The sequence below is a fragment of the Panthera pardus genome, unplaced genomic scaffold (assembly GCF_024362965.1).
Source record: "Panthera pardus isolate Hobbes unplaced genomic scaffold, ASM2436296v1 HiC_scaffold_24, whole genome shotgun sequence".
In the NCBI taxonomy this organism is placed as follows: domain Eukaryota; kingdom Metazoa; phylum Chordata; class Mammalia; order Carnivora; family Felidae; genus Panthera; species Panthera pardus.
The window spans coordinates 140,507,027-140,533,194 of record NW_026526810.1 but is presented as its reverse complement, the minus strand read 5'-3'; the positions used below and the strand labels follow the sequence as shown (position 1 = coordinate 140,533,194).

Genomic DNA, 26,168 nt, shown 5'->3' with positions numbered 1-26,168 from the left:
ACACCAGCATTCCTCACTGAGATAGAACAAATAATCCTAAAATCTGTATGGAACCAGAAAAGACCCCGAATAGCCAAAGCAATCTTGAAAAACAAATCCAAAGTAGGAGGCATCAAAATCCCAGACTTCAAGCTGTACTACAAACCTGTAATAATCAAGATACTATGGTACTGGCACAAGAACAGACACTCAGATCAATGGAACAGAATAGAGAACCCAGAAATGGACCCACAGACATATGGCCAACTAATTTTTGACAAAGCAGGAAAGAATATCCAAAGGAATAAAGACAGTGTCTTCAGCAAGTGGTGCTGGGAAAAGTGGACAGCAACATGCAGAAGAATGAACCTGGAACACTTTCTTACACCATACACAAAAATAAACTCAAAGTGGATGAAAGACCTCAATGTAAGACAGGAAGCCATCAAAATCCTCGAGGAGAAAGCAGGCAAGAACCTCTTTGATCTGGGCCGCAGCAACTTCTTACTCGACACGTCCCTGGAGGCAAGGGAAACAAAAGGAAAAATGAACTAGTGGGACCTCATCAAAATAAAATCTGCAAAGCGCTGCACAGCGAAGGAAACAATCAACAAAACTAAAAGGCAACCGACAGAATGGGAGAAAATATTTGCAAATGACATCTCAGATAAAGGGTTAGTGTCCAAAATCTGCAAAGAACTTCTCAAACTCAACACCCAAAAAACAAATAATCCAGTGAAGAAATGGGCAAAAGACATGAATAGACATTTCTCCAAAGAAGACATCCAGATGGCCAACCGACACATGAAAAAATGCTCAACATCACTCATCATCAGGGAAATACATATCAAAACCACAATGAGATACCACCTGACACCTGTCAGAAAGGCTAACATTAACAACTCAGGCAACAACAGATGTTGGCGATGATGCAGAGACAGAGGATCTTTTTTGATTGTTGGGGGCAATGCAAGCTGGTGCAGCCACTCTGGAAAACACTATGGAGATTCCTCAAAAAACTAAAAATAGAACTACCCTACGACCCAGCAATTGCACTGCTAGGCATTTATCCATGGGATACAGGTGTGCTGTTTTGAAGGGACACATGCACCCCTATGTTTATAGCAACACTACCAACAATAGCCAAGGCATGGAAAGAGCCCAAATGTCCATAGATGGATGAATGGATAAAGAAGATGTGGTATATATATATACACAGAGTTTTACTCGTCAATCAAAAAGGATGAAATCCTGCCATTTGCAACTATGTGGATGGAACTGGAGGGTATTATGCTAAGTGAAATTAGTCAGTCAGAGAAAGACAAATATCATATGACTTCACTCATAAGAGAACTTTAAGAGACAAAACATATGAACATAAGGGAAGAGAAACAAAAATAATATAAAAACAGGGAGGGGGACAAAACAGAAGAGACTCATAAATATGGAGAACAAACTGAGGGTTACTAGAGGGATTGTGGTGGGGGGATGGGCCAAATGGGTAAGGGGAATTAAGGAATCTACTCCTGAAACCATTGTTACTATATGCTAACTAATTTGGATATAAATTTTAAAAAATAAAAAAAGAAAATTAAAAAGAAAAAAGAAAAAAAAAACTTCCTCTTGGAGGATTAGCCTACCATTTGTTCAAAGAAAATTTAGACATGGTCCCACTACATTTATATGTGGCAAATTTAACTGGTCCTATAGTTTTGAGATAAACAGCGCTCATATATGTACTACAAGACTATATATTTTTGCTTACAACTGCAACTCCAGATTTTAATGAAAAATACACTATTTTCATAGGAAACAAAAATGGGTGACCCCTGTTTCTCTACTACACACATATCACAGTTACATGTAACCTTTGTTTATGTTGCCAAACAAAAGGCACAACCCTGGTTAATGGTCCAATTACATTGACTTTGGAAAGGGGGGGGGTCTCCATTGCAACAACCTGTCTCTGCATTAAAAGAGAGAAAAAGAACCAAGCGATTTCTGGGCATTTTATTGACTGCTATTTTGGCCGTTACATTGATGGCAGCAACAGCAGCCATGACAGACGCCTCTCTAACCATCTCTTTACAGAAGAAACATCATGTAAATCAATATATACAAAACACAAAATTAGATTTAGAAGAGCAAATGAGGATTAATCCTTCCCCAACTTCAGGCATTAGAAGCCACTGTTGCCTGGCTAGGAAAATGTCAACAGGCTTTGTAGACCCAATCACAACTCATATGTGACTCGGGATTCAATACTAATTGTGTCACCCTGGGTCTTTATGAGTCTTGGGAACAATACACTGTTACCTCAATCAAGCATCTAATTCACCCCGTAACTACCTCTATGGATAACTTTAAAATGAAGTTACAAAAACAATTCCGAGAGCTTCAACAAGAAAAGCAAAAAGCAACGATTGACACTCTCAATGACATTTCTGATTGGATCAGCCAAAAACAAAACAAAACAAAACAAAAAAAAAAAAAACAAAACAAAACTAGTACTATGGGTTCAATCTTCTTTCTTGGCTTAGTATTATTACAATATTATTGATGATCTTGTTTTTCATTTCAGTCTTCAAAATGATAATTTCCCTCTGTTCCTCTACCAAATCACCTAAGGTGTTCTTTGCCAATACCCAGATACCATTTCCACCATGACCTTTGTTTCTACAACTGAAAAACAAAAGTGGGGAGAGGTGCACTTATTACTAGAGAGTGTATTGTAAGTCATGGAGGGTGAATGGGGCAATAGCAGAAATGTCAGCAATGTTATGGTCTCAAGGCCTTCGAATGCAATAGCGTTATGAGATACAGAGACCTGTGATGCCCCAAAGGACAGTTAAGATATAGCGCCTGATGGAGTTCCCTGACATTCCTTGAAACCACACACACACTCCCTTCATGCCTTCACGTAGCCACTAGACATATGTCTGTCTGAAGTACTAAGATCCTTTGTGTTCTCTTACTGCTTTGATATTCTTTGATTCTTCTACCTAATGAAATATGAAATAAAGGCTATGAGCAGTCTGCTGCTGCTGCTTTCTCACAGAGACAGCCCTGCACGTCTGCCCAATCTTGTGTCTGAGAACTTTTTCTTCACTACACAACCACAAGTGGGAATAGATCCAGGGCCCAGCCAGGGCTGCAGGAAGACACGCACCATCCATCTCAGTGGGTGTGCTGTCAGGCACAATGGTGCAAGGTCCTGTGTACTGGATGGAGGAGGGGACACTCCTGCAATCGCCCAAATCCTCTCAGGCCCTGCAGTACTTCTCACCATTGAGGACACCCAGGAGGCTTCTCCATGCACAACATCAAGCTCTAGTGAGGAGTTATTTCAACCAAACGAGAAGTGGATGCATCTCCTCTCCTGTGGCTTTTTACATGCAGCATTTTTGTTCTGGAAACATGAACAAAGGATACACGTCAGGTATCATGTAGTTCATCTGCACAGTGAAACAGGGACTGACCTCCAGAAGGGACACCCCATCACAGAGATGCTTCTCTAACACTCAAGCACAGGGATCTGACCCAACAAGTGTGTATTACAGGTCCCCTGGAAAAACTAAAGGAGTTTTGTGGCACTACCCAAAAGGGCAAATATGGGATCCACACTGCTAATATCAGCTACCGTGTGTAGGTTGTATTGGAGAGTAGATATGCAGCAGGCTGTGAGCTACTCGTGACTGTATGAGCAGATATATTCAGACCTGACTTTCAACCACAGGAACCTACAGGAGATAAGATGCTACCCCCAAAGTCCCCAGAGTCTCTGGATTCACCATGAGTGTGGACTGCATCAGTGCATTTGAGGCTCCCTGGAAGGGACTCCCTAGTGGGTTCATAAACCTGTGATTTGGGTCTCTCTTCAGAGTGCAGTTTTCACAAAGCCAGGACACTATTTTGAGACACTAGCACAGCCTATGGTGTCACTGGAAGAGCCTCTGAGGGCATAGCACAGACAATGTGGTGGCAGGAAAATTTCTATTTTTCCCTTCTGGATTATTTATCTGGTTTAATAATTAAGTTGTCATAAGACAAACTATCAGAGAAACACAACTTTAATTGTGTATGTATAAGAGACCCCTACAAATATGAACAAAAAGAAGTCAGCAAAGCGAAGAGCTCCTTAAGTTTTACAAAATAAACAAAATATTTATGAAGATGGTCAATACAATGATGGGTGGTTAGTGTTACTACACTAGTGAAGAACTAAGGTTTCTCTGCACAGCATTCTGAGGCCTAAATTCCTTTTTCTAGTGCTAAGGACAGTTCTCTCCTCCTGGTACAAAAAGGGTGTATTTCACATGGGAGATTTATATTCTGTTTAGGGAACAAAGGATGGTCAGTGTGTCTCTGCACTGGCTGTTTCTCAAGCATCTTTTATTCCAGTGGAATATTTGGGGTGGCATATTCTGCTCCCCTCCACCATGTAATGCTGGAGTAGAGACACTGTAATAAATGTCCTGTGAGTCTTGACAGGAACCTCCCTGCAGGGCCGGGCCTAGACTGCAGGGGCCTTTCAGTACTACCCAGCACCAGACTGCTACCCCAGGTGAGTAGGTGCACAAGGGGTGAGGAAGGCTTTCCTGTCAGAAGCCAGTGTTTCCCTTTCCAGAAAGCAATCTAAAATATGAGTAAATGAGGGATGCTAAAGGGTGTTTAAATATCCTGTTCCATCAGAGCATTTAATGAACTCAGGCAGTGAGAAGACACTTGAAGATGCTGCTAGTCCAGGGCTTGCAGATATCTTCATCTAAGAGATGGAAACCAGGATGCATTTATTACCCCATTTTGTGCAGCAGTTTGGAGACACGCTTATCCAGGAATAAGACGTTCAGATATCAGAGCCAACAACAGGTTCAGGTGGTCTCTGCCTCATTCAATACTGGTCCACAATGGGGAGAATTTCCTGTAAGGTTTTATCACTCAGTGGCAGGAGCTCAGTCTGCACACAGTTCAGGAACCTGGCCAAGGACCCATGTCCTCAAACAAGGATTAGACTGGTGCCTTCTGAGTCCCAATGTGCACGGTCCCTGTGACATTCTCTAGATGGTTCTTGTCCTGTGTATGAAATACTCTGTCTCATGACTATGCAAATAATCATAAGATCACTAGGTTAAGTATGGGTGTGTCTGTGCCCTGAGAGCATCACAGTAAAACGCCATCCTGTACTGGAGACCCTGAGACACATCCCCTCACAATGGACTGGAGCTGGAGAATTCTCTACCTGGTGGCAGTGGCTACAGGTAAGGGTCACCCAATTCCCTGGACAGAGGAGAGGACCAGGACCAGTCAACATTGATTTCATCCACTTTTGTCCCCTCTCTACAGGTGTGCACTCCAAGGTTTTGCTGGTGCAGTATGGGGCTGAAGTGAGGAAGCCTCGGGCATCAGTGAAGATCTTCTGCAAAGCATTTGGATACAGCTTCACTGATTACTACATGCACTGGATGCTATAGGCTCCTGCACAAGGGTTTGAGTGGATGGGAAGCATTGACCCTGAAGATGGTGCTACAAGCTATGTGCAGAAGTTACAGGGCAGAGTCACCCTGACGGCAGACACATCCACAAACATAGCCTACATGGAGCTGAGCAGTCTGAGGTCTGCAGACACGGCCATGTATTACTGTGCAAGGACACAGTGAGGGGTTGTCAGTGTGAGCCCAGACACAAACCGCCCTGTAGAAGATCAGGACCACTGGGGGGGTGCACACTATGCACCATTCTGTTTGTGGTCCCAGGAGAAGGTGCAGATAGAGGTTGCTGGAAGTTTTTTTGTCATGGCCTGGGGTTTCCTCTCCATATAGAACTTTCCCCCAGCAAGCCTCTCTGGACATATGATTCTGTGCTTACATACTTTTGTCTGGTTTACAAGTTTGTTTGACTAAGAAAACTATACTTACATGAACAAGAGATAGAGTCTCTTACAATTGCTTACCCTTGTACCAAATATCAATGGTTTACACATATCCTGAAGCACATCAACTGAACATTTACAGGAGTCCCAGGTGTGCTCACTTTGCAGCTGGGACCACAGGATCCCATAGCTCCTCGTTATCCTCACCATGCTCTTGTCCCATTCAAACAACATGACACTTCATTCATGTCACTTTGCTTCTCAGGACTTTATATGTGTTACAACTTTCTTCAAATACTTGAAACTACAAGAGAAAAAGCATCTACATGTATTAGTCAGGATAATCCTGAGGAACAGAACACATAGCACATTGGCTTACATGACTAAATAGGCTGAGATGTCCCATGATATACTATCACATGCTGGATACCCAGTAAAGTCAGTGGTGTAATTCTCATCTGACTCCAAACTAGTGTCAAGTCTGAGAATGTGGGGACCTGATGGTTTAACTTTCATTCCAAGGGCAAGAGAAAGCCAATGTTACAGCTCAAGCAGGCACACAAGAAGTAAAAATGAGAGAATTTGCTTCACTTTTATTTTTATTCTATTCATAACCTTAATGGATTGGATGATGCCCACTTACCAAGACACCATGAAAGCAAATATCAATCTCTTCTTCAAACAACATCACAGACAACCACAGAAACAATGTTTAATCTAGACACCTATGAACCGATAAAGATGACACATAAAGTTAACCAGGACAAGTCAACCTCCTGTAAACATGGGAATCCACATTCATCTCTTAAATAACACTGATTCTGCATATAAAGAAAATACCAGAGTCATAATTTCACCTTAGATGATACAAGTGTCTTGCATACAACCAAAAATACACTATCCCCTTCCCCAGAAGAGGACGTGAAGCTCATGTGTGGTGTTTGCTCTTCTCATAAATACCCCAAAACTAAAATATAATGATGCAAAATTAAGAATTCTTACATACAATCATACAAAGTAAAGATATCTTATGTTACTTGGCAAAGAAAACATAGAGGGGAAAAAAAGACAACACAAACATAGTCACAGAAAACTAAGGAGGAAATGTCCATAACAGCTACCATCCTTATTTCTGTAAACATACAAGAATGAAAAATTGTATTTATAACTACCTTCACCTCTACCAAGTATGTATTCTCTTTGCTGTCAGCAAGGACCTCAAGTTGATACAGTCCATTACCTGGATGGATGGCCAACACCTTCATTCCCGAAGGATCATAACTTGGCCTCATCTTTGCAAGCTATTGTCACTTAGTGAGGTAATCATGTTTTCAGAAGGAAATTTCTGTATTCTATAAAGCCAAGTGGCTCAGGGTGGTATAGAACATGATATTATTAGTCATTTCCACTTAAAGTGGTGCCTGGAAAATCACGCAGAACCCCGTGGGAAATATGCTCAAGTTTTTTATTACTCTGTCAACTAATTGTGGGACTCTCCCTATGAAGCCATTGGGCAGGTTTAGAGAGAGAAGACAGTGTAGAAGGACTGGGGACCATAGGCATTTGAGAAACTACTTCATGTAACTTTCTTGTGTCATCAGGATCTCTTCAGACTCTGTCACTTCTTCCAGTTGATGATGGAGTGTAACTATGCATACTTCAGGTTATGACTCAGTTAATCTAATAACACCCCCCCCCTTAAATATAGACAGTTCAGGGTGCCTGGTAAACTAGTGACTGAAGCTTAAACCTATAGTTTCCAGATTCAGGCCAACAACTCTTTCTTAAAAGTCATGATCTGCAGTGAATGATAAGGACTTACTGAAAAATGTTTAGGTCCAGCACTCATAATTACCTCTATGGGCCTATCAGAGCTCTTAAAAAGAATGTGAAGCCCAAATAACAGAAGTGAATAGGCATGTGCTGAGCATCACCTCCCCTACATCCTCCAAGTCCATAATGATGGCTGTAATCTCTGCAGTCCCTCCAGGAATATGGTATCATATTGATGTACTAGTCTTATAAAAGAGGCAAATGTTCTATATAAATATATTTATCCTGATGAAAATAGAACGGCACGTCTTTCTATAATGCATAAATTTAAAAATACTGACAATACCAAATGTCCAGCAGGATGTAGGACAACTATAATTCTCATTCATTTCCATCTGAAATTTCACCTGGGGAAAAATATACATACTTAGACCATATGACAGTGGAGCCTGAGAAGTCCCAGGGTCTGTTCTGTACAAGCTGGAGCCACAGGAAACATGGTGGAGCAAATTTTTAGGAGTCTGACAGGCTGAGGACCAAAAGAACGCATGATGTATTACTCCAAGAAAAAGAGAAAATAAGATGAGATGACCAGCTCATGCAATGAGGCAGAAAAAAATGAGGGGAGGGGTGTTAATTCCTCCTTCCTCTGCCTTTTCAGGCTCTCAGTGATTTGGATGCTGCTCACCTTCATTGGGGATGGAAGTCTGCTTCAATAAGTCTTTGGACCCAAATGGCAATCTCACCTATGGCAATCTCTACTCCTAGGAGATCCATGGCTTTGGTGCAAGGCATGTAGACCTCAGCTGTGTCTGTGAGTGCACGTGCCTCTGTATTTGGGAGAAATTGGGTTTCTCTGTGAACTCAGGTTTCTGATTAGTGCAAAAAAAATGTGTCTCATTTTTTTTAAACAACCTCCATATTTTCTGCTTACAAAGATAGTTTGATAAAATCCTTATGTTTTATATGTTCATGCTCAAACTTGAAGTCTGGTATTTTATTTCAGAATATTCTCAATTATTTTTCCCCTTATTCTGATCCAATGGACCTATGTACTCAATTGTTATTTTGGTGTGCAACATCCATTGATATTATATAATTATCATATTATTTTGCAGTAAGTGAGGGTTGGCATTTGAAATCCTACCCATAATCTCGTTTGCAAGTGGCTTAGAGAGGAAAGTACAGGCAATGGGACAGGGAATTAGAACCGGGAGTCTGGATGCTCCCGAGACAAGAACTGCATGAACATTATTAACACTGCTCTATGTCTCAGTGTGGTGGACATGGGTGCATTTTGGATGGTGCTGATGCACATGATCTCTTCAGGGATGGAAACTGCTGAATCTGGAGACAGAACAGAAGTCCTGTGCTCATTTTGCAGGGTCATATGGACTGATCTGAGTAAAGCAAATATCGAAGTTGATCAGAAGTGCAACTTAAAATTGAATTCCTCCATCTGGGCATTTTCTCTAAGTCTGTGCATTCACCTGTGTGTGAGAAAATTCTGCTTTGTTTCCTGCTCCTGAAAGTAATGGCTGTTTGAGGAAGAGTTAATAAAGTGTCCAGGGCTCGTGCTTCAGGGAGTGTGTCTCAGGGTGTTAAATTTTCGCTGTTCTTTCCTTCATACCAGTTATCATCAGAGGCTCTCCTTGACTACAGCAAACAGTGTTTTGCTCTTAGCCAGAATGTGGTGTGACTTCACTAGGTGTTCTCTGCTCTTCTTGCTAAATAAGACCGACACCACCTCTACCAGAACTGAAGCCCTGCACACTCTCTTGTCAGGAGATGTGCTGTGGGCAGGTGTACAGCCACTCTGGAATATAGTATGGAAATACCTCAAAAAGCTCAAATTAAAACTGCACTAGATTTAGCTGTCACATTGCTGAACATTTAAAAAAGAATGGAAAAATGATAATTCAAAGGTATTAATGGATTCCGACGAGTATAGCAGTATGATATACAGGAGCAAAAATAACCCATATATATGATGGAATGGAATATTACTCAGGCTTAAAAAAGAATGAAATCTTGCCATTTACAATGGTGTGGGTGGAACTGAAGAGCTTTATACTAAGTGAAAGAATTTGTTCAGGAAAAGACCAACACTGTATGATTTCACTCACTTGTGGAATCAAGAAACAAAACAAACGAGTAGAGGGAGAAAAAAAGACAGAGAGAAACCAAGAAACAGACTCATAAGTATAAAGGACAAGTTTATGGTTACCAGACGGAAGGTGGATGAGGAATGAAAGAAATAGGTGATGGGGATTAAGGAGTACACTTGTGATGAACATCAGGTGTTGTATGGGAGTGTTGAGTCACTGTTTCATGCAACTAAAACTAATATGACATTGTATCTTAAATAACTGGAATGTAAATTTAAAAAGTAAAAAAGAACTGCAAGCTTAAACCACGTTCATTGTCTTAAACTACACAGCGTCACAGTAAAAGATTTTTATATTTTTAAATTGTTTTTACTGTTTATTTTTTTTGACAGAGAGAGAGAGAGAGAGAGAGAGAGAGAGAGAGAGAGAGAGAGAGAGAGAGAGAGAGAGAGTTCAAACAGGGGATGGGCAGAGAGAGAGAGGGAGACACAGAATCTGACTGAAGCAGGCTCCAGACTCCAAGCTGTCAGCACAGAGAACAAAGCGGGGCTTGAACCCACAAATCGTGTGATCATGACCTGATTTGAAGTCAGACATTTAACTGACTGAGCTACTCAGGCACTCCAGAAGATTTTTCTATTAAATAAAGCTGATATCATTCAGGGATTTACCAATTACCACTTCCATGAAACCGGATAGTTAGTAAACTATCAATAATGGAAATTCTTTGCCTTGTAGTCTATATGGTGACTTAGAGTGTGAAATATAACAAATCCTTAGACTTTTAAGGTTTTTACAGCTTGTTCTGTATGGTTTGGGAGTAGATTGCCTATTTTTAAATTTTCCTTTTTAACTTTGTATTTGCTTTGTTTTAAGTTTTGCTGAACTGGCCTTTGGTTTATTTCCTATGTGAGGGGGAAAAGAACAGAAAATTGTAATCATTAATATACTATCTTTAGCTCAACTCAAATTAATTAAATCAGTAACTCCAAGAAACTCATGAAAGGTTCAGATGGTATCCTATGAGGAGCTGAGCTAAGGTACGTTCCTAACGCAGTGAGCCAGGAAGGGCTGATAGCAATGTCAAGTGTCATGTAATAAATGAAGTTCTATTATAGGTGATTTGGTTTGAAATCATGTGCTGCACATGTTCAACACATGTGCTTCTCTTCAAAACATTTAGATGCTATATGTCATGTGGTGTGCTTTTATGTAAAATAAAATAATAAAAATGGGCATTTTCAAAAACTGAGAAAATCTACCATTATATATTTGTAACAATTGTTAATATATTCCTATAATTTAAGTAGAAATGGAGAAATTGGCAGAAGAGATAACATAGCAGAGTAATAGGAGGACTCTGTGCTTGCCTCATTTCTCAACACAGGCAGATAAATATCAACACTTTGTAAACACTGAGAAAATAGATCTGAGGACTGGAAGAACAAACTGCACCACTAGAGGGAGGACAGAGGCCACCCCACAGAAGGGAGGAATTTAAGGAGAAAAGAATATCAGGTGCTTGGAGGGGAGGGAGCTCTGATCATGGAGAGACAGAGAGAGAGAGACAGAGAGAGAGAGAGAGAGAGAGAGAGAGAGAGAGAAGCACCCAAGGGATGGCTCAAGATAAACACTTATCCAATACTGCTGACTAGGAAAATGAGAGGGCCTGATTGTTGTGATTTTTACAAACAGCTGATCTCAAAGACTGAAGACCTAGAAGTCCATGCCATTGCTGGGTGAAGCATGGTAGGCATAGCAGTGCTCCTGTGGAGAAGGAGGGCAGAGGACCATAGGGGACACTGTTGTCTGAGGATCATCTGGGTTGCATGGGGAGAGAGAGTTCCCTTCTTGAAGTACATTTGGGAGAGGGGGCACTGCCTCTCATGGAACAAAAGAGCTGGCAGGCACCATTATACTTCCCTGTTCATAAGCATAGAAGCCCCTGCTGATGGCAGCTAATCTGGATGCTGGCCTTTGCTGCCATGCAAGAGTTTATGCAACTGCCCTTCTGGGACAAACCAGCACCAGCCACAGCACAGCGAGACCCTGCCCCACAGGATCAGTTTAGTGCCGCCTCACTGAGTCCCTACAGTTTAAAATTATGAAGCCCAGCTGGTGAACCCGAGATAAAACACAGGAGCACTGTCACACATGATGCGCAGATGGGTTGGACTCAAATAGTGTGAAGATAGGATTCTGACAAAAGACTGGGACACACCAGGGAAGACTGTTCAGTGATCAAGGACGGCTTCCTGCAGAGGTGGTAGGAACTCCCACTTCAGGGATGAGAGTGTGGGCAGATGCAATTATTTGCCCCCAAAATCAGCATAGACACTTCAGTGAGAAGCAGAACAACACCCAGTGAAGGCTTGAGGCGCTTACACCAAGTTCCAACCCCCTTGCACCTTCCAAGTGCTTCATTACTAAGGAAAGAGTCCAGCATCAGGCCCCTCCCCCACAGTACAACCCCTGCAGGCACCAATTTCACTGCCTATATGAGGCAACACAGCCTCATCTCTAGGGGAAATAGGATCTAGCCTCTTTCACCAAGCAGTACAAAATGTACCCAGTTAAACCGCACCACAAACTGCACAAGGTCCTAACACTCCCCACTTCAGGGAAGTAGAAACTCTGCAGAGGACTGACATGAGGGACAGAGCAGCAAAAACGCAAGAACACAGTGCACACAGCACTCACCACAAACCCTTCCTGAAGTGCCAGCCTCCGTACAGCATATGAACTCTTCTTAATATAGCCATTACTCTCAGAAGCAGAAAACATAACAGGTTTTCTAAAACACAGAAGAAGACAGAGACCTAGACAATATGACAATACGGAGGAATTCATCCACAAAGAGAGAACAAGAAAGGATCATATCCAGGGATCTAATCAAAACAGATATAAGGAATAGGCCTGAAACCAAACTTAAAACAATAATAAGGATAATGGATGGGCTTGAGAACAGCATTAAGGATATGCATACCACAGAGATAAAAGACATAAAAACTGGTCAACGGTGAAATTTAAAAATGCTATGAAAGAGACATGATGCTTACTGTACATGATAATGGGTGGTAGCAGCAGAGGAATGACTAAGTGATATAGAAGATAAAATTATGGAAAATAAGGAATCAGAAAAGAGAAGGTAAACTAACTTCTTGGGTTATGGATGTAGACTTAGAAAACTCAGCCACTCTGTAAAGTGTAGTAAAATTCCGTTCATAGGAGTCCCAAAAGAAGAGGGAAAAAGGGAAAGAAGGTTTATATGTGCAAATTATAGCTGAAAGTTGTCCTAACCTAGGGAAGGAAATGAGCATCTAAATCCAGAAAGAACAGAGAACTCCTATCAAAATCAACAAAAGCAGGCCATTACCAAGATAAATCATAGAAAATTGACTTAATATAGAGATAAAGGAAAAATCCCAAAAGCAGCAAGAGAAAAGAAATCCCTAAGAAGGGAAGGCAAATAAGGTTCGTTCCCTTCACAGAAACTTACCAAGACAGAACATGATACATTCAATGTGCTGAATGGGAAAAATTAGGCTGGCAAGAATACTTTATCCAGGAAGTTTGTCATTGAGAAGAAGGAGAGATAAAGAGCTTCCCAGACAAAATCTGAAGAGTCTGTGACCCCTAATCTAATCCTGCAAGAAATACTAAAGGGGATTCTTTGAGTGGGAAAGAAAGACCAAAAGCAATAAACACTAGAAAGGAACAGAGAAAATCTCCAGAAAAAAAATTACTTTACAGAAACATTGTGATAACACAATTACCCTAATATCATATCTTTCAGTAATCACTGTGAATGTGAATGACCTAAAAAGTCCAGTCAAAAGACACAGGGAATCAGAATGGATTAAAAAACAAGATCCATGTATATTCTGCCTGTAAAAGACTCCTGGGAGACATAAAGATACCTGTGGATTAAAAGTGAGGGGTTGCAGAACAATTTATCACGATACTGGACATAAAAAGAAAGCTGCAGTACCATATTCATATCAGGCAACCTAGATTTAAAGTACAAAGACTGCAAAAAGAGATGAAGAAGGGCATTATATCATAAAGTGGTCTATCCAACAAGAAGCACTAACAACTGTAAATATTTATGACCACAAACTGGGGCACTGAAATATGTAAATCAATTAATGACATAAAAATACTCATTGATAATAATACACTAGTAGTAGGGGACTTTCACACCCCACTTACAACAATGAACAGATCATGTAAGAAGAAAATCAAGAAGGAAACAATGGCTTTGAATGACACACATCCAGATGGGCTTAACAGATGTATTCAAAACATTCCTTCTTAAAGCAGCAGAATACATTCTTGTCAAGTGCACTTGGAACATTCTCCAGAATAGATCACATACTGAGTCATAAATCAGCCCCTACAAGTACAAAAAGACTGAGACCGTGCCATGCATATTTTCACATGAGAACAATATGAAACTTGGAGTCAACCACAAGGAAAAATTTGGAAACACCACTAACAGTTGGAGTAAAAGACAATCGCACTAAAAAATGAAGTGGTTAACCAGGAAACTAAAGAAGAAATAAAAATACGTGGAAGCGAATGAAAATGTAAGTGTGACAGTCCAAATCCTGTGAGATGCAGCAAAAGCAGATTTAAGATGGAAGTACATAGCAGTACAGGCCTAACACAATAAAAATAAAATTTTAACGTTTTTTTATTTTTTATTTTTTATTTTTTATTTTTGGGACAGAGAGAGACAGAGCATGAACGGGGGAGGGGCAGAGAGAGAGGGAGACACAGAATCGGAAACAGGCTCCAGGCTCTGAGCCATCAGCCCAGAGCCTGACACGGGGCTCAAACTCACAGACCGCGAGATCGTGACCTGGCTGAAGTCGGACGCTTAACCGACTGCACCACCCAGGCGCCCCAATAAAAATAAAATTTTAAACACACAACCACTTTACACCTAAAGAAGCTAGAAAAGGAAGAGCAAATGAAGCCTAAAGTCAGACGAGGAGGGTAAACAATCATAGAGTACCTATAAAAGGCATAGAAAGAAACAAAAACAGTAGAACAGATCAACAAAACTTTTAGGTTGCTTTTTTGAAAGAATGAATAAAATTGAAGTTCCTGGACCAGGTTATTCAAACAGAAAAGAAAAAGGACCCAAAGAGACAAAATCATGAATTTCATGGGACAGATCACAACCAACACCAGAAATACAATCAATTATAAGAGAATATTATGAAAAACTATATTCCAACCAATTAGGCCATCTGGAAGAAATGAATAAATTCCTAGAAACATGTAAACTACCAAAATTTCAACAGGAAGAATTAGAAAAGGAGAATTACAGACCAATTGCCCAGGTAAACATGGATGTAAAAATTATTAATAACATACTTGCAAATTGAATCCAACAGTACATTCAAAGAATCATTTACAGGATGAAGTCGAATTTATTCCTGGGGTGCAAGGATGGATCAGTATTAATCAATCAAAGTTATACACCACATCAATAATAGGATAAGACCCAAATGATCCTTTCAATAAATGCAGAAAAGCATTTGATAAACTACACTATTTTTTCTTGATAAAAACCATCAAGCAAGTAAAGAAAGACGGAACATTCTTTAACAACATAAAGGCCATATACAAAACACTCACTGTTAACATCATCCTCAGTGGGGAAAATTGAGTGCTCTCCACATGTGGTCAGGAACATGGCAGGGATACCCACTGTCACTAATTTTGTCCGACGTAGTAAAAGAAGGCTTAGCCTCTGCAATCAAAGAATGAAAAGAAATAAAAGACATAGAAATTTGAAAGGAATAAGTCAAACTTTCACTCTTTGCAGATTACATGATACTCTATGTGGAAAATCCAAAGATTCCTCCAAAATACTTCTAGGGCCATAACAAAATTCAGAAAAGTTGTAGGATACAAAGACAACATCAAATAACTGGCACTATTTCCATACACCAAAAATGAAGCAGAAAAGAGAGGCATTATGGAATCAGTCCCATTTACAATTACACCAAAAATCATAACATACATAGGAATAAACCTAACCAAAGATGTTAAAGATCCATATGCTAAAAACTATAGAAAGCATATGAAGTAAATTTTACAAGACACAAAGGAAGAACATTCCATGGTCATGCATTGGGAAACAAATATTGTTAAAATATCATTACTACCCAAAGCAATCTACACATTCAATGTGATCCTTACCAAAATAACACCTGCATACTTCACAGAGAAAGAACAAAGAATTTTAAAATTTGTATAAAGCCAGAAAATTCCGAATAGGCAGAGCAATGTTGAAAAAAGAAATCCAAAGCTGGAGGCATCACAATTCTAGACTTCAAGCTGTATTACGAAGCTGTAATCGTCAAGAAAGCATGGTACCTGAACAAAATAGACACATACATGAATGGGACAGAATAGAGAACAGGATTTGCTGAACAGTCTGTTCAGCAAATGGTTCTGGAAAAACTAGATACTAACATGCAGAGGATTGAATCTGGCACACTTTCCTACAGCAAACACCAAAATATATTCAAAATGGATGAAAAACCTAAATGTAAGACCAAAAAACATCAACATCTATAAGAGAAAACAGAAACCTCTTTTTTTTCAATATATGAAATTTATTGTCAAATTGGTTTCCATACAACACCCAGTGCTCATCCCAAAAGGTGCCCTCCTCAATACCCATCACCCACCCTCCCCTCCCTCCCATCCCCCATCAACCCTCAGTTTGTTCTCAGTTTTTAACGGTCTTTTATGCTTTGGCTCTCACCCACTCTAACCTCTTTTATTTTTTTTCCTTCCCCTCCTCCATGGGTTTCTGTTAAGTTTCTCAGGATCCACATAAGAGTGAAAACATATGGTATCTGTCTTTCTCTGTATGGCTTATTTCACTTAGCATCACACTCTCCAGTTCCATCCACATTGCTACAAAGGGCCATATTTCGTTCTTTCTCATTGGAAAGACATTCCCTGCTCATGGATTGGAAGAATAAATGTTGTCAAAATGTCAATAATACCCAAAGCTATCTACACATTCAATGCAATCCCAATCAAAATTGCACCAGCATTCTTCTGGAAACAAGAACAAGCAATTCTAAAATTCATATGGAACCACAAAAGGCCCCGAATAGCCAAAGTAATTTTGAAGAAGAAGACCAAAGCAGGAGGCATCACAATCCCAGACTTTAGCCTCTATGACAAAGCTGTAATCATCAAGACAGCAAGGTATTGGCACAAAAACAGACACATAGACCAATGGAATAGAATAGAAACCCCAGAACTAGACCCACAAACGTATGTCCAACTAATCTTTGACAAAGCAGGAAAGAACACCCAATGGAAAAAAGACAGGCAGAAACCTCTTTTACCTCGACCTCGGCAAATTCTTAATAGACGTGCCTCTAGAGGCAAGGAAAACAAAAGCAAAAAATGAAATATTGGGACCTCATCAAGATAAAAAGCTTCTGCACAGTGAAGGAAACAATCAACAACACTAAGTGGCAACTTAGTGGAGTGAAGATATTTGAAAATGACATACGTGGTAAGAGTCGGTATCCAAAATCTATAAGAACTTAAACACAGGAAAACAAATATCCAGTGAATGGTCAAAAGACATGAGTAGACACTTTTCCAAAGAAAACATCTGGATGGCTAAGACACACATGAAAAGATGTTCAACATCACTCATCATTGGGAAATACAATTCAAAACCATGATAAGATACCACCTCAAACCTGGCAGAATGACTAAAATTAACAATTCAGGAAACAACAGATATTGACAAGGATGTGGGGAAAGAGGAACCCTCCTATACTCTTGGTGGGAATGCAAAGTGGTGTGACCACACTGGGGAACAGTTTAAAAAGTTAAAATAGAATTACCTTATGTCCCACCAATTTCTCTACAAGGTATTTACACAAAGGATACAAAAATCCGGATTCAAATGGCTAAACGGGTGATGGCGATTATGAAGGTCATTTGTTGTGATGCACACTGGAATGTATGTGATGAATCACTAAATTTTATTCCTGAAACTAAAACTACACTATATGTTAACTAACAAAGATGTAAATAAATAAAATCTTCAGACATTAAAAAACAGGGGAAAAAAGGAAAGGGACACATTTTGTTACAGAGGTCATAAATAATGGGATCTAGGGCAGTAAGTCTAACTACTTGCATTTACCCATGTTATCTCTAACTGGTAGTGGACATTAATTAAAAAACATGCTTATGATTCCCAATGTTGGTGCCACATGAGTTGGAATTCAAACCCCAGCTGCCCTTCCCAGGTCCTCTGTGACCACATCTCATGGGCAGTCTGTCTAGACAGCTGGCATCTATGTATTGCCTGTGTGTAGATGTCCTTGCTCCTGGACCAGGCTCATTCACCCAGGTCTGCTGGGTACTCAGGAAGGACAGACCAGTGTCAGCTGGCATTCCTTGTACTTCCCATTCCTCCCTAGGGAACAAATTCAGCCTTGAGGATGCATGTTTACATGGGCTGTTCCACCGGTCTACACCACCTGACACCACCCATTTATTCCACTACTTGCCTCTGAAGGGAATTTTCAAACAGATGACAATTTCACTAGTGATTTACACCAAAAAATAATTGGAACCAAGTGTGGGCACAATATTGGATTTTAGCTGCATGAAAAGGGGAACTTTGCCTTCATTCTTAGAAGACAGAGAAGAGGGTTGTACCAGAGACAAGGTCACAAGGACAGATCCTCTGAGAACCAGCAGTGGACCATCGCCTTACTGAGAGAGGGTACATTTCACATACAATAGAATCTGTGAATGTATAACATCTGGAGGGAGTGACCTCAGAGGTTGGAGGGGCCACCGGGTGGCCAGAACATCTCTTTACCCTCAGGTGAGGAACCTCCCGAGTCATGTCACTTGTCTACAACACAGTCAGATTTGAGGGTGGCTATGGTTCTGGTCTTATATCCCAGAGCCCAGTTTGTAAGGCTGCCATCGACCTCCACTGACTAGTGTCCAACATCGTCCCATCATGGCTGCATAAAACAGGATGCATGTCAGCCCCAGAAGTCCTCTCTCAATGGCAATGATTCCTTTATGTGTCTTTCCTTGCTGTTATCTGTCTTTCTTCATGTTTCATTCCTTACTGTTTCTCTTCACATCACAGCATTTTGGGGACATCCATGCATATCCACCTGGGTTCAGTTAGACACTCAGATCCAGAGGGAGACATGGACTTCATGCAAGAAAGTGTCTGTGCCTGGTGATGAGGGGTTTCATCCCACAATTCTCAAGGTATTCCCTCCCACAGATGTGCTGTCTTCAGGACCCACTCACTCATCTTCAGTTCCAAGATGGCCATTTGGTGACTGCCCATCTGTGTCCTGAATTGCATCCCCAGACTCATACACATGGCAGTAATATCAATATCTCGAAATTAATCTAATGTGACAAGTCCCTTAGGCCACATAAGTTATTCTACACAGGTTCAAGAATGACATAGATGACCACAGTCCACACTGGTGTCAGGGAAAGTTCACCTCCATCCCACATGACACTCATATTACCACACCCCCAAATCCTCCAATATGTCAAATCATTAAATATTAAGTCAAGTCCAAAACTTACCTAAATTTCACTACCTCTAAAACCCCAAATCTAACCATGTAGCTTGGGTAGGGTGAGACCGTGGTACCTTCCATCCTGGGGTGAAACCCTCTCCATCAGCCGACCTGCATTTCTAGAAAACCATTCATGTTCTTCTGAATGCTTCTGCATGGTAACCATAACATAACAGGTACTGACATTCCTATCCCAGAAGAAAGACAGTGTAATTTAGAAGTGCATCACCAACAAGAAACAATTTGATTATCAATCTGGGGAAACCCGTTAGGATCAAAGACAGAATGCTCTGAATCTCAGACTCCAACTTGTCTCTGGGATTCACACTTCCTTTATTCTTGAGGGTGGTACATGTTTGAAGTTGAGCACATTTATCCCAGCTTCATGAAAGTAGAATTTCTGAGACCCAAAATCTTTCTTTTGTTCTCTCGATTATCAAATGAAAAGTTCTTCTGACTCTTGCCAGCTGATAAGGATGACTATCCAAGATTGTTCCTCACCAATGATTAAAGGAAATATAACTGTATATTTATAAGCAAGAAGCAGAGTGAAGGGTTCAAAGATGGAAAATATGTAGGAGGAGACATCCTGTGAACAGAAGGGTCTGCAGTGCTCATGATGGAAGGGTCTCACCCTTGCATGTTGCATAAATGGGGAGAGGAATAAAGGAGTCACTGTATCTCTGCAGGGAATCTGTGAAACAACAGGAGCACGGGGACCACAAGGGGGCAATCACAGCCACCAGGGGGAAGTCATAGAACAGGGAGCTCATGATCCAGGACAAGAGATTGGTTGAGGGCTGGTCTCCTCTCCAGGGTTTTCAGATCCAGGCTCTGCACACTTCTGACATGAACACAACAAAGAGTTTGTAAAAGCTGTAGAAACACACAAGTATCCTCCCTGTTTGGAATAAACCATGATAATGTGAATACACAAATTTTCCCAAGGCCAGGCACTGGGATAAATATATCTTTGATCATTCCCACATTAACAAGAGTTTAGAAGAATAATGATCTCCAGTTCATAGATGAAGAAACATTTTTAATTAACATCATCGTTCCTGATCTCAGGTGTTTTGCCTTCAACATATTTTTATAAAATTCAACCATTTTAACTTCATTGAAGCTTTCTTTTTTTAATGTTTATTTATTTTTGAGAGGGAGAGAGGCAGAGTACGTGTGGTGGAGGGGAAGAGAGAGAGAGGAGACACAATATCAGAATATGAAACAGTCTCCAGGCTCTGAGCTGTCAGCACAGAGCACGACAGAAGGCTCAAACTCATAAACTGTGAGATCATGACCTGAGTCAAAATCGGACACTTAACCAACTGAGCCACCCAGAGGCCCATTATTGAGGGTTTCCAGTGATGTCCACATAGAGTTCATGTGTAAATGACCCCTTGTGTTTGTAGAAAACCCCTAGCATCTCCATTAGCTCTGTGAGTCTCTGTTGGGGCTTCTCACTCTCTCCAATATCTGTGACAGAATAGAACTGGCTTCCACCCATCACTCTCCTGGGACTTCTAGAAGGTCAGGAACCTTCAAACCTCACTGGGATGTCCAGCCTTGTCCTGCATGTGGTTCAGGAGGCAGGTGGGTCCCGCGATGGGGAGCACAGGTCCAGATACTGGGACTACTCTTACCTCACACGTGATCTTGGACACGCACACAATCCATCTCTGCCGCAGTGTATCTGTTAACCTGTACAATGGTGGTATACTGATTCTTACCTCAAGTGATGGATGCATATGTGAAAATAAGGATTATCATCGGTACTTATAATCACTGCAGCAAAATCACAAATTAATAAATCACAATGTCCTGAAAGATATTGTGACACCAAACACTACCCCATCCCTTACACCTGCCAAGGGTCACTGGCTTCTTGAGGATTCTATTGCAAAATTTGCTATATTGTCAAAGGACATCTGTATGCTGATTAAACCCTCCCATCCCTGAAACTGTAGCTGGGAGAAGAGCCCCAGCCCCTAAGTGTTCACATTCAGTGATCAGAACAGAACACAGACATCTCACCATGGAGTTTGGGTTCACTTTGGTTTTCCGTGGTTCTATTTTAAACAGTAATTCATGAGGAACAAGAAACACTGACTATGTTAGTGGATATGAGTGAGAGAAACAGTGGATGTGTGACATTTTCCTGACTTGTATCTGTAGATGTCTTGTGTGACGTAGAGCTGTTCGAGTCAGGGGGAGACCTGATGATGCCTGGAAGGGGAGGGGGTCCCTGAGACTCTCCTGTGCAGTGTCTAGATTCCCCTTAAGTAGCCAATTGATGAGGTGCATCTGCCAGACTCCAGGGAAGGGGCTGAATGGGGGTCTACATATCTGTTTGGTATAAGATAAGGACCAAATGTCATTATTTTACTCACTGGAAATCAAAAACATTTGTGAAAGAGGCCATTTTTTCCCTAATTTTAATTCTATGAAATCTCATGGAGGATTTGCTGACTGCATCCAGACACATTTCACTCTGTTCTCTGTAACCTGCTCCACTGGTCTGTGTGTCTGACTGTATGCCAGCAGCACAGTGTTATAGATAATGTACCTCTGCAATATACTTAGAAAGAAGGACGTGTGCTGTCTCCAGGTTTGTTCTTCTTTCTCAGGATTGTTTGCTCACTTCCGTGTGCTTTGTGGTACCATATAAATAAGAATTTCCCAGATACATTCATTGGCATTTTTATTAACTCAACTAACATTAGAAATTATTAGAACAGATAAAAGGAATAAAGAGTGTAATAATACAAAAAAATAACAAATTGAAATTGATATCTGGAAAGCTAAATGCAATTTAAAAAGCATCTCTAGTATGAAAATAGGTAAAGCTCAAACAAATACAATCAGAATTAAGGAAGGGACATAACTGATACCAAAGAAGTGAAAAACAATAACAGAAAATGCCTAGATAATTATAGGCCCATTATTAGATAACTAAGGGTCTACTAGGCAGTTTCTAGAGTTATACAATCCACAAGACTGTACATGAAGAAATAGAAAATTAACAGAATTAAAGCAAGTAAGATTGAGTCTATAATCTAATCATACCCTGCCCCTAAAGAAAAAAAATCAGCGTGGGAACAGAGGACTTTATGTATGAATTGTATCAAAATATAAAGGAAATTTAATGCCAATACCTCTCAGACTCTTACCAAAAACTGAAAAGAAAGGAATATGCCCCAACTCATCTACAAGACCAACCTTACTATGATGTGAAATCAAAAGACACCATAAGAAGAGAAACTAAAGGCCAATATCTCAGATGGACATACACGCAAAAATCCTAGCATAGTGAATGCAACAGCGCAATGAAAGGGTCATATGTGACAATTCAGTCACATCTATTGATCACCTATATCATCATCTATTGATATATATAAAACTAGAAAAAAATCAACAAACTGTCATTATTAAAAAATCTCAGCAACTGAGGGAAAGAAAGAAATTACCTCCACAAAATTGTGGCCGTAGATGAAAAGGCCACACCTGAAAGCATATTTAACAGTGAAAAACTGACGCTTTTCCTGTCATATTAGGAGCCGGGCAAGGATTCTCATTCCCTACATAGGTATTCCGCATGGTAAGATGAAGACCAGTAAAATATGGCACCCAATGTATGTCATCTTGTCACATTGCTTATTTGGAGGAAAGTCACTTGAGTAACAGCTAGTCTAAGGAAACTGTGACCCTCCTTTGTCCCCTTGAGAGCAGGAAATAAATCTCTCCTGGGAAACTTCCTTTCCCTCTACCAGAATGGAATAACCATCCTTACACCAGAAATGGGAACTTTAGCACCAAGAAGGCTGTGAAAACAAGCCTTGTTAATTCCTCACTAATTGACTTGCCCAAATCCAAATCTCTGTCTTGTTAACTCTTCACAAATCCATTGTTTTTTATTCTAAAAGTCACAAGTGCCACCTACTTTCTTCATTCTCTGGGTGTCATATTATTAGGAAGCTTGTGCACATGCAAAATGAAATTTATTGTCTTCTGTAGATCTGTCTTATGTCAGTTGAATCCTGTGAATCTGTATCACAGAATGGGAACACCTGGGACTCCTGGGTCTGGGGCTACTCTCCCTGCTGCATGTTGAATGTTGTCCTATGTTCAACAATGCTCTGATGTGTGGAGTCCCCACAGACTGAACCCCACAACCTCGGACTCCACTGAATGGAGAGTTGCTGAGAACAGAATCTGAAATGTGTTCTGACAGCAGCTGTTCCCTCCACTGTCCCTGGCTCTTGCTCTCTCCTGCTGGTGAGGAGGAGTAGGTTAGGAATCCTCCACTGAAGCCATTTACTCCTGCAACTGCCTCTCCCACAACATGAGGCCCAGACCTTCCTCACACTCAGCTGGAAATGAACTCAGTTGTACCAGAACAGATTTTCACCTTGGTTTAGTGGATTGCTCCAGGTCCCCCCTGCCCTGAGCAAAACTCTGAAGGTGCAGGTGGAGAAAAAATGAGGGATCAGTTTAGGGGTGGGTGGCACCTTCATTTCCTTGTGGCTTGCTTGTCCTGGTGGCATGAGACTCCTACCATATGAGTCAGGTCTGGGGCGACCAGGCTCCCAGCATCCCTAATGGACTGTGCCCAGGGCAAAGCCTCCATCCTGGAAGTGGGGCTGCATACAATGAGTCCCACATCTCGGTGGCACCTGCAGAGGCTTGGCGTCAACAGCAAACAGCTTGGGGTCACTGCCATTCTGTCCCTCTGGAAAAGAGTCCTCTTAACAGGAGCTGGGCACCGGGAACCCTGTGTATTGGCTACAACAATCTGGCGTGGAGGTTGCAGCCAGACTCAGTGGCACACGCCTATAGTCCCAGGTACTTGCACTGGATTCTCCATTTGCTGAGGTGGGGTGGGGAAGGAAAGGAACATACCTTAGCTCAAAATTCTAGCTGTTCCTTTTGTCAGTATATTTTTTGGAATAAATGATTCCTAGTGGGCTGTATGCCAACAAGGCCATTTGTAGACACTTAAAATACATTGATTTTTTTATTCAAATTCAAGTTAGTTAACATGCAATGCAATATTAGATTCATGTGTAACATATGGTGATTCAAAATTCCCATACAACACCCAGTGCTCATTATGAGTGCACCCCTTCATCCCCATCACCTACTTCCCCAAACCCTCCATTCACCTTCCCTCTGGTAACCATCAGTTTGTTCTCTATACTTAAGAATACAATTGGTGTGCTTACATGCTCCATGGGTTAAGGCCATGACTCTTGATTTGGGCACATGTCTTGAACTCATGGTTCCTGAGATCGAGCCACACATTGGTTCCTGTACTGACACCACAGAAAATGTTTGGGATTCTCCTTCCCTTTCCTCTGCCCCTCCTCCCATTTTCTCTCAGAAAAAAAAACATTGTTAAAATGTTTATACTACCCAAAGCAATCTAGACATTCAATGCAAGTAATTCAAAGCAAATATCCCTCTCAAATAATCCCAGAATTTTTCACAGAGCTAGAACCAATAATTCTAAAATTATAATGGTTGAGGCCCCTGGGTGGCTCAGTTGGTTAGGTGTCTGACTTCGGCTCAGGTCATGATCTCACAGTCCTTGAGTTCGAGCTCCACATTGGGCTCTGTGCTGAAAGCTCAGAGCTTGAAGCCTGCTTCAAATTCTGTGTCTCCCTCTCTCTCTCTGCCCCTCCAATGCTCATGCTCTCTCTCTCTTTCTCAAAAATAAATAAAAACATTTCAAAAATAAAATTATCATGGAACCACAAAAGACCCTGAATCCACAAAGCAATCCCAAAAAAGAAAAAAAACTGGAGGCATCACAATTCTGGATTTCAAGCTATATTACAATGCTATAGTCAGCAAGACAGTATAATACCTACATAAAAATACACACATAGATTAACGTAACAGATTGTAAAATCCAGAAACCGACCCATAACTATATGGTCAACTAATCTTCGACAAAGCAGGAAACAGTATCAAATGGAAAAATGAGAGTCCCTTCAACAAATGGTGTTGAGAAAACTGGACAGCAACATGGAACTGTAATGAAACTGGACCACTTTGTACAATATACACAAAAATAAATTCAAAATGGATGAAAGACCTAAATGTGAGACAGGAAACCATAAAAATCCTAGAGGAGGACACAGGCACCAAAGTCTTTGACCTTGGCCAGAGCAACTTCTTACTAAACATTGTCCCCAGAGGCACAGGAAACAATAGCAAAAAGGAACTATTGGGATCTCATCAAGATAAACAGGGTCTACACAGCAAGGAAACAATCAACAAAACTAAAGGCAACTTACAAATGGGGGAAGATATTTGAAAATGACATATCAGATAAAGAGTTAGTATTCAAAATATATAAAGAACTATTCAAACTCAACACTCAAAAAAAATCCATCATGGATAAAGAAGATGTGGTATATAAATATAATGGAGTATGACTCAGCAATCAAAATGAATGAAATCGTGCCATTTGCAACTCTGTGGATGGAACGGGAGAGTATCATGCTAAGTGAAATGAGTCAGTCAGAGAAAGACAAAATCATATGACTTTACTCACATAAGGTCTTTAAGAGACAAAACAGATGTACATAAGGGAAGGAAAACAAAAATAATATAAAAACAGGGAGGGGGACAAAACAGAAGAGACTCATAAATATGGAGAACAAATTGAGGGTTGCTGGAGAGGTTGTGGGAGGAGGAATGGGTTAAATGGGTAAGGGGCACTAAGGAATCAACTCCTGAAATCATTGTTGCACTATTTGCTAACTAATTTGGATATAAATTTAAAAAAATAAAAAACCAAACATGTTA

General features: G+C 40.7%; 1 gene segment (V, D, J or C); it reads left to right on the top strand.

Moving 5' to 3' along the window:
• Positions 1 to 5,155: 5,155 nt before the first annotated feature.
• LOC128772901 (immunoglobulin heavy variable 1-69-2-like) overlaps positions 5,156 to 26,168 on the top strand; it is a 72,563-nt gene continuing 51,550 nt past the window's right edge. The window contains 1 exon segment of the V gene segment in view: positions 5,156 to 5,237. Coding sequence covers positions 5,192 to 5,237 — 46 coding nt within the window.